This window comes from Otolemur garnettii, unplaced genomic scaffold (genome assembly GCF_000181295.1).
Source record: "Otolemur garnettii isolate 467f Iridium unplaced genomic scaffold, OtoGar3 scaffold00029, whole genome shotgun sequence".
In the NCBI taxonomy this organism is placed as follows: Eukaryota; Metazoa; Chordata; class Mammalia; order Primates; family Galagidae; genus Otolemur; species Otolemur garnettii.
In genome coordinates this window covers 17,119,644-17,129,334 of record NW_003852424.1, presented here as the reverse complement: position 1 = coordinate 17,129,334, position 9,691 = coordinate 17,119,644, and the positions used below count along the sequence as shown (strand labels likewise).

Sequence of the window (9,691 nt, the reverse complement as noted above, 5' to 3'; positions counted from 1 at the left end):
TGGGGATTCGAACCCGCCACCTTAGGTGTATATGGCTGGCGCCTTAGCCGCTTGAGCCACAGGCGCCGAGCCACCACTTTTCTAAATTTCTTCCTATCCCTGAATATTTCCAGACATTGATTCGCCATCAAGAGTCATCTCTATGATGCTTGGCACCTTTTTCCACCTGACTGAAAACTCCTCCATCTACAAACTATCGCCTTTTTTTTTTTTTTGAGACATAGTCTCAAGCTGTAGCCCTGGGTAGAGCGCCCTGGCATCATAGCTCACAGCAACCTCATGCTCTTGGGCTTAAACAATTCTCTTGCCTCAACCTCCCAAGTAGCTGGGACTATAGGCGCCCACCACAATGCCCAGCTATTTTTTGGTTGCAGTTGTCATTGTTGCTTAGCAGGCCTGGGCTAGGTTCAAACCCACCACCCTAGGTGTATGTGGCTGGCACCCTGCCAACTGAGCTACAGGCACCACCCAAACTATTACCTTTTTTATCCAAGTATAAAATCTGGCAATGATAGGAGTGCTATTGAAAGAAAAAAATTTATATTCCATAGCAAACAAAATCTTTGATAAACTCTGTAACACTGTTACAAATTCAGACTAATCCAACAGCAATAGTTCTCACCAGAGGTGAATGTGTACCCACCCTTCTGCCCCCCTGAAATGTACTTGGCAATGTCTGAAGACATTTGTTGTTGTCACAGTGGGGGTGGGGAGGCTCCTGGTATGGAGTAGGTGGAGGCAGAGATGCTGCTTAGCATCCTGCAGTGCCCAGGATAGCCCCACTCCAGAGTAGGGTCCAGCGCCCAAAGTCCACAGTGCCTGAGTAAAGACCCAAGCCTAGAGGCCTTTTCTTTTCCTAAGTGACAAGGGGAAGGTCACCTCTAGCCCCCAAGGTAAGGAAATACCCTGCCTGAGTCCCTATCCACCCCCAGGGTACTCACTGGAGGAGCACTGTAGCTGGCATGGGGATTGTTCTGGATTTCCCACAGTCCCTCATTGAAGCCTTTCCTCTTGTTAGGTTTCCCATACTTATCTTTACATTTGTCGTAGGGGAACAGGTCCTTGGGTCCCAGGAAGGCTCTGGAGAAAGGAACGACAGGCCAGTTCCAGGTGAGTCAGGCCAACCCCAGGAAGCACCAGAGGGGAAAACCAAGCCCCAAGAGGGGACACTTACGTTTCGTGTGTGCCAAAGAAGAATATGGGGTATTTGTTGGGCGGGGGCTTCACAGCACCATCAGCAATGTCATCAATCTGCAGCAAGAGGTCAGCCAGGCCAATCAGGAGATGGCTTGAGCCAGAGGGAAAGCTTTACCCACTGACCCAGGAAATCACCAAGAAAATAGCCAAGTTACTTGGGGAAAAGCATGCTAGGGGGACGTCAGCCTTTAAGCCAAGAAGATGCATCCCCTTCCAAATAGGAATCTGCATTCTTCTGTATATCCTCCATTGTAAATCTGTCTCCCACCTACAGTGTTTTCTCTCTACCTCAGGAAGAAAGCTGGCTCCAGGGCAGGTGCTTTACCTGAGCAAAGCCAAATATGGCCCACAGAAGCAACCAGCAGGTGAGGCCAAGCTCAGCCTCTAAGAAGTCCCAGGACCTTCCCACGGGACTCCTCCCACAAAGAGGCAATAGGCAATCAGCGGGCATTGGTTCCCCAGAGGGTGCAGCTAGCAGCTCTAGGGATGCCGAGGGTAGGGGGTGGGCTACAGGGGACAGCAATGAGCATCCAGGAAGTCCCACCCTCTCCCTGCAGGCCCATGGGCTCCCGCAGCTGTCAGTCACCTCCCAACAGGAGGCTAGCAGCCCCTTCACTTCCAATCAGGTGCCTGGAAACATTCTGGTCTAGGAGAGCTGCTAGACAAGGGAGGACAGGGAGGGAAAACCTAGTGCTCTGTAAAGATGAGATTGGGCAAAGAAGGGAAGTGTCTATAAAGTTTCATCAGTCTGTTCTCCCCCAAGAAAATAAGCATGAGCAAATCAGGTTAGAGTGGGTCCTCCAGTCCCAATTCATTCCTTGTCCAACCACTTCTCCAGCTCCTGTGTGGCTTATGGAACCTTCCCGTCACATTCCGCCTTTCCCTTCCTGCTTAGCTTTCTTCTGAGCTCCTTTTTCAAAGTCCTTCTCCTGAGCTCAGCCACAGGCTCCCAAACCAAGCATCCCTCTCCCTAGCAGAAGCATCCCCTCTCAGTCTGCTAAGGACCAGCAAGCGTGCCTTTTGGGCCCTGCTTCTCCTCTTGCCTCACATAGGACCCACTCTGATCCTGAGGCCTGGATGGCAGCACCAGCTCCAGGCTCCAACAGCCACCTGGTCAGTCATCCCTGAGCTACCTCCTGTGCTGGTTCAGGTCCAGCCCACCCTTCAGCCTTACCCTTTCTTTCACTGTCCCTTCCCCACTCCCCGCTGCCTGGGCCTTCCACTCTCAGCCCAAAATTTCTTCATGCAGATTCCATCAACCTCAGCCCTGGGGCATGTTAGCTCAGACCTGGGGATGACGATGGCCCTAGGATGCTGGCCTGCTGCTGACAGGACCTAGAACTCCACCCACCTGCACACCTAGAACTCCCCAGACTTGGGACACCCTTTAGACCTGGACACTTTGGACTACCTGGGTTCACTGGATCCAAGCTTCCTCCAAGGGAGAACCCAAAGTCCCCTTGGCCAGCTCCCCCTTCACTCAGTTGTAATCCCAGCCCCTGGGACCAGGTCTAGTCTCCATTTCAGGTGTTAGGGAGGAGACCCCTATCCTCGAATCCCCCAGAAACCAGTTTATTCAGACTCCTTCTACCCTCCTCACCATAGGGGGCCAGTCTCCAGGCTCCCACCCAACCTAATGCTGACCCTTTCTCAGGGCCAGTTCTCCCAGCCCTAGCGACCTTGTGAGCAGAGCCCCCAGCCCTGTTTCCACTCCCACTTCCTTCAGCTCATCCCTCAGGGGACCCAGCATCGCTTGGCCTTGCCTCATAACCATTCCCCACTACTGTCAACCTAATCCCTAAAGCTCCTCACACCTGGTCTTCTGACCTGAGCTTCTTCAGGCCCCACAGCAGGGTGCTTCAGTCAAATCTAACCCCATCCTCAAATCCCAAGTTGTCCCCAGACTCCTTGAACTCTCTCAGTCTTGAATCTTGTCCCCTCAGGCCACGGACACTCCCTGACCATAGCGCATGGCTCCCTCAAACCTCGAAAAGCCCAGACCCGTGGCGAACAACACCCAGGCCACGGACACCCCCAAACCCGGGCGCAAGACTCCCTCAGGCCGACACCCCCAAACCCTTGACGCACACCTTCCTCAGGCCCCAGACACCCCCAGACCCTTGGCGCGCGGCTCCCTCAGGCCCTGGATACACCAAGACCCCTGCACGCGGCTCCCTTGGGCCCCGAACACTCCCAGAGCCCGGCGCGCGGCTTCTTCAGGACAAGGGGCCCCCGCTGCCCCCCGCCCCCCCCCCCAGCCGGGTCCATCTCCCGCGCGGCCTCACCCGGGCCGGCCAGTGGGGATAGCCCTTCATCTTAGCGAACACCAAGTCCCCGGGCTTGAAGGCGTGTGGCATGCTGGCTGGAGGCCCAGGCCGCGGGAAGCGGCGGCAGCGGCGGCAGTAGCTGCGGCGGCGGGAGGCGAAGCCGGGGGCGGGAGCGGGACGCCGAGGGGGCGGAGGGCGGCCGCCTGGGCAGCCGGCGGGCGCGTGCTTATTGGGCTTTGCGCTACCGGAAGTTCCGCCCTCCGGTCGTCACGGGCAGGCAACACAGTCGCTCAGGACCACGTGCGGGGACAGAGAAGCTCAATAACCAATGAGAGGAAGAGATGGAGCAGAGCAAGTTAACGGGATTGGATAACGGGCTGAACCAAGGGGTGTGACCCAGAGGCCTAACGGGAGGTGATGGGAGGTGAAAGGGAAAAGGTAGGAGGAGAGAAACAGAGGCGCTAAGAGATTAAAGGGGGTGGGGCTTAGCACAGAAGGGCGGGACATAGTGGCCACAAGAGGCGGGATTTTCATGTGGGGACAGATCGTTGGCTACCACAGGAAAGAAAGCCAATCAGTGTAGGGGGCGGGTCACTCATAACCTCTTCCCCCCCAGAGGAGGGGCTTAACGTAGGGGTGCAGGTCATTGGATACCGTAAGAAGAGCCTCAAGGTAGGGAGCAGGTATTGGCCACCACAGGAGATGGGGCTTAGTCAGGGGTCGGCCATTGGCTGTCCCAAGAAGAGAGGTTCAACTCAAAACAGGGACCGGCCATTGCGCGCTCCAGGGGGTAGGACTTAGGGGTAGGGGTGGGCTATGTGAGTGCTCCAAGGACGCTCAGTCACAAAAGGCACAGAACACTTAATTTACAATTAATTCTTCACTTAACAAGGTTGAGTACTTACTGTGTGCCAGGGCCACGAAATAGCAAACATACATATTAAGTTGTATACGAAAAATGTATGGAACACTACGAGACCAAGTTACTTACATGCTTTGTGCCTCATTTTCCCCACCTGTAAAATGGGACTTCATAATGATACCAACCTTATAGGGTGATGAGAATTCACTGACTTCACCACCCACTCCAAAGACGCACTGAACTGTGCCAGGCATTATAAAATATAGGGAATGGGCGGTGCCTGTGGCTCAAGGAGTAGGGCCACGGCCTCATATACTGGGGGTGGCAGGTTCAAGCCGGGCCTGGCCCAGCCAAAACTGCAAAAAAACGAAAAGAAAAGAAAATATAGGGCTCTGCGCCTGTGGCTCAAGTGGTTAAGGTGCCAGCCACATACACCTAAGGTGTTGGGTTCAAAGCCAGCCCAGGTCCCCCAAACAACAATGATGATGGCAACCAAAAAATAACCGGGCATTGTGGTGGGCGCCTGTGGTCACAGCTACTTGGGAGGCAGAGGCAGGAGACTCACTTGAACACAGGAGTTGGAGGTTGCTATGAACCGTGATGCCACGGCACTCTACCCAGGGGGACAGCTTGAGGCTCTGTCTCAAAAAAAAGAAAAGAAAATACAGGCAGCATAAGATGCTGTAACCCTAACTTGCACGAAACAAATCTAGCAGTGCAAAGAAATGTTAATTTTATTTTATAATTATGATCTCCGGTAAGTACTCAAAATATAAAAACCAGGGTGGTGGAGACACCCGTAGCTCATTTGGTAGGGCGCTGGCTACATACACCAAGGCCAGTGGGTTTGAACCCAGTCGGGGCCTGCTAAACAACAATGATAACAATAACAAAAAAAAAAAAAAAAGCTGGGCGTTGTGGCAGGCCTGTAGTCCCAGCTACTTTAAGGTGAACAGATTTTAACATTGGTAAAGCAGGACACCATTGACAGGGGTGGGGGGGTAGTGTTTCTGTGAGCTGTGATGCCATGGCACTCTACCCAAGGGCACAGCTTGAGTCTCTGTTTCAAAAAATAAAATAAAATATAAATAATATGATTACTGTCTGCTAAATTCATGAAATAACTAAATTACTTACCTAAATTATCTGAATAGCTGATTTGTTGACATCACTTGTTTAACTAGCACTAGCACGCAATATGATGTGTATTGTCTGAGAGACAGTTACAAAATGTTTTCATCATTGCCAATGCCAAAAAATGCCATTGTTCATTAAGTCCAAACCATGGTGGTCGAATTCTAACAACTGATCAACAATGCAATCTTTGATTGGCAGTTCTCAATAATCAGTTCTCAACAATTATTTGTTATTATTAAAGTTTAACATTATAAAATTAACAAAAATAATATAAAACTCATATCCTGGCGAATTAGCCACATGGCAGCTGAAAACCATATATTCTCTTCCTGTTCTCCCGCCGTTCCCTAGCTTGTTGTGCATTCTTTCCAAAAATTGGGACTTTTTTAAAATGCCGCAGGACATGGGACAAATTGTTTAAAAGCCGGACGCCTGGTCACCTTAACTTGGAGGCTGAGGCAAGAGAATCGGCTAAGCCCAAGCATTTGAGGTTGTTCTGAGCTGTGACACCATGGCACTCTACCCAGGACGACAGCTTGAGACTCTGTCCCCCCCAAAAAAAGAAAAAGAAAAAAAAATAGAACCAGGGTGATGAAGAAGAAAGCTGAATAATGCAGGTGACTTAGTCCATCCTGGGGAACAATGGACAGTTTCCTGGAGGAAGTAACTATAATCAGAGAGTTGAAGGATGAATAGAAAAGTTGGCCAATAGTAAGGTGGGCCCTGGGAGGGCATCTAGGGGCAGAGGGGATGGCAAGTATATACCTCTGATCTTGGGTCAACTCAGGGAGTGCGTAGGGGGAAGCAGGGGTCCAGTGAGGACCTATCATAATGTCTTGTCGATGTTAGTGAGAAGCTTGGGTTCTATATATCAACTTCTTGGAAAACGAATGGAGGGATTTTATCACAGAGTACAAAGATAGTACTTCAATCTCAAAAATAATCCTTTTTCATGTGAAATTATCTTTTGGGATTTTTTGTTTATTTATTTGTTTCGGGGGTTTTTTGGTTTGTTTTTGAGACAGAATCCCAAGCTGTCACTCTGGGTAGAGTGCCCTGCCATCATACCTCACAGCAACCTCCAGTTTTTCTATTTCTAGTGGAGATAGGGGGGTCTCGATTTTTGCTAAGGCTGGTATTGACCTCAAGCAATCCACTCACATCAGCCTCCCAGAGTGCTAGGATTACAGACATGAGCCACTACGCCCAGCTGAAATTTATCTTAATAAAAATGATTTCTTTAAAAATTAAACACAGGGCTCGGTGCCCATAGCACAGTGGTTACAGCTCTGGCCACATACACTAAGGCTGGCGGGTTTGAACCCAGCCTGGGCCAGCTAAACAACAATGACAATTGCAACCAAAAAATAGCCAGGCATTGTGGCAGGTGACTGTACTCCCAGCTACTGGGGAGGCTGAGGCAAGAGAATCACTTGAGCCCAAGAGTTTGAGGTTGCTATGAGCTATAATGCCACAGCACTCTAGGGAGACTCTGCTTCAAAAAAAAGTTTGTTTTTTTTTTTTTAGTTTTTGGCCAGGGCCGGATTTGAACCCACCACTTCTGGTATATGGGGCCTGCGCCCTACTCCTTTGAGCCACAGGCACTGCCCCCTCCACCAATTTTTTTAATATTATGTATATTTTACCACAATAAAAAAAAAAAGTATTGTAGGGGCGGCGCCTGTGGCTCAAAGGAGTAGGGCACCAGCTTCATATACTGTAGGTGGCAGGTTCAAACCCGGCCTGGCCAAAAACTGCAAAAAAAAAAAAAAAAAAAAAAGTATTGTGAATTTGAAATTCAGATCAACTAGGCTTCCTGTATTTTCATTTGCTAAATCTGGCCACCAGAGCACCAGAGGGGAAAGTGTGGAAGCTGCCATATCAGTGAAAAAGATGGTGGTGCACTAGGGCTAGGCCAGACTAGACTGGGGTATAGATGGGGAAATTGAGGCCTGGTGAAGGGCAGGCCATGTTCAAGTTCATATATCAAGTCTAGAATGCCACCTCCATGCTTGCTTCAGTAGCGCATATACTAAAAACAGAATGCCACCTCCAGGGCCCAGGTGTGGTGGCTCAGGCCTATAATCCTAGCACTGTGGGAGGCTGAGGTGGGTAGATTGCTAGAGCTCACAGGTTTGAGACCAGCCTAAGAGTAAGACCCCTGTCTCTAAAAAATAGCCGGATGTTGTGGCGAGTACCTGTAGTCCCAGCTACTTGGGAGGCTGAGATAAGAGGATGGCTTGAGCCCAAGTGTTTGAGGTTGCTGTGAGCTATGACGCCACAGCATCCTACCATAGGTGACAAAGTGAAACTCTGTCTCAAAAAAAAAAAAAAAAAAAGCTCAGCGTCCTTAGCACAGTGGTTATGGCGCCAGCCACATGGCTGGAGGCTGGTGGGTTAGAACCCGGCCTGGGCCAGCCAGACAACAATGACAACTACAACAAAAACATAGCCAGTATTGTGGTGAGCGCCTGTAGTCCCAGCTGTTTGGGAGGCTGAGGCAAGAGAATTGCTTATGAACAAGAGTTTGAGGTTGCTGTGAGCTGTGATGCCATAGCGCTCTACTGAGGGCAATATAGTGAGACTCTTGTCTCAAAAAAAAGAATGCCACCTCTCCTGGTTCCCACCTTCAAGGCCCTCCCGATTCACTGTAAACTTCTCCCCCCAACTTTGACCCCAGTACAAAAAAAAACCAGGTTGACAGAGACTTCATGTCTATACCTGGCAGAGACATGTCAAGCAGCTGGGAAGAGATCAGGCAATTATGGAACCTGGGACCAGAAGGAGGTAGGGAGAGCCTGAGGAGCCATTTTGGATCCCCAAACTGTCAGACTGAGATGGGAGAGGATTTCCACCTTCTTCCCAAATCAGAGGCTGAAGAAGCCAAAGTTTAAGCCATTAGCCATCATCTGTTACTTCTTGCTCCCTGGAACTGGCACCTGGTCAGAGGAGGCTAAAATTTCAAAGGCACTGCCCCTTCCCTCTCTTTGTGAAATGTCTCCCTCTAATCAGCAGATGTCTTGAGTACCTACAGTGTGCTATGGACTTGGTCTCTGCCCTCAGTTTGTCCTGGGCCATAACCCTTCAAATCATTCATTAGCAAATAGTTACCAAGTCATTTAACTCAAATAGAACAAATAGCATTGATTGAGCAAATTACTTATGTGCCATGTCATGTGTACTACAAATTTAACATAATTCATGTCTCTCTCTCTCTTTTTTGAGACAGAGTCTTGCTCTGTTGCCTTGGATAGAGTATAGTGGGATGATAACTCACTGCAACTTCAGACTCATGGGCTCAAGTGATCCTCCTGCCTCAGCCTTCTGAGCAGCTGGGGCTAGAGACACACACCATAATTCCTGGCTAATTTTTTCTGTTTTGTTCAGAGACAGGGTCTTGCTGTTGCTCACGGTGGTCTTGAGCTCCTGATCTCAATTGATTCTCCTTCCTCTGCCTCCCAGGTGTTCCGCTTCTGCTGTTAGGTTATAAAAAAGACTGTGGCTTACTTCTTGGGCATGTCTCTCTCTTTCTCTTTTGCTCTCAGTCTCAAGGAATTGACCTGCCATGTTATGAGGATGTTCAAGCAATAGGGAGGACCTCAAGTCTCTACCCAGCTAAGAACTGAGGCCTGTTAACAACCATTTGAGTGGACATGGAAGCAGATCCTCCCTGAGTTAAGCCTTCAGATGAGATTGTGGCCACAGCCAACAGCTTGAGGGATCTTGAGCCAGAATCATTTGCTAAACCCCTCCTTATTCCTGATGCACAGAAACTGTGAAATAATGCTTATAGTTTTTAGATGCTAAGCTTGGGGATGATTTGTGACTCAGCAATTGCTAATACACCTCCTTAAGTATTTTCCCTTGCTGCTATTTGGTTCCTAATGATCACACTTCCTTGGGGCTATAGAATACTGCACTGAGGGTGATGATCAGATCAACACGTTACTTGCTCTTTATCTTTTTACTGTTGGGATTCATTGAGGGTAGAAAGAATTATGTTACACTGATTGCATTTGTTAGGTTAAGTCCCTCTTGTAATTGTGCTCCAACCCCAGGAGGTGTGCCATACACTGTGACCCATCCCCCTCCATACTCCCTTTCCCCCCATCCCTCATTCCCCTGCCCTCCATCTTGATCATTTGTCTTCATATTAGAATTGGGTACATTGGGCTTGGTGCCTGTGGCTCAAGTGGCTAAGGCACCAACCACATACACCTAAGGTGGC

General features: G+C 49.7%; 1 protein-coding gene across 2 annotated transcripts in view; it reads right to left on the bottom strand.

Moving 5' to 3' along the window:
* Window positions 1-3,639, bottom strand: part of HDGFL2 (HDGF like 2) — a 25,680-nt gene extending 22,041 nt beyond the window's left edge. For both annotated transcript variants that reach the window (XM_003788757.3, XM_012804577.2), the window contains exons 1-3: window positions 3,483-3,639; window positions 1,175-1,251; window positions 942-1,080 (exon numbers count right to left, since the gene is read on the bottom strand). In XM_003788757.3, coding sequence (XP_003788805.1) covers window positions 942-1,080; window positions 1,175-1,251; window positions 3,483-3,554 — 288 coding nt within the window. In that variant the 5' untranslated portion in view covers window positions 3,555-3,639. The remainder of the gene's footprint in view (window positions 1-941; window positions 1,081-1,174; window positions 1,252-3,482) is intronic.
* Between the last annotated feature and the right edge of the window lie 6,052 nt (window positions 3,640-9,691).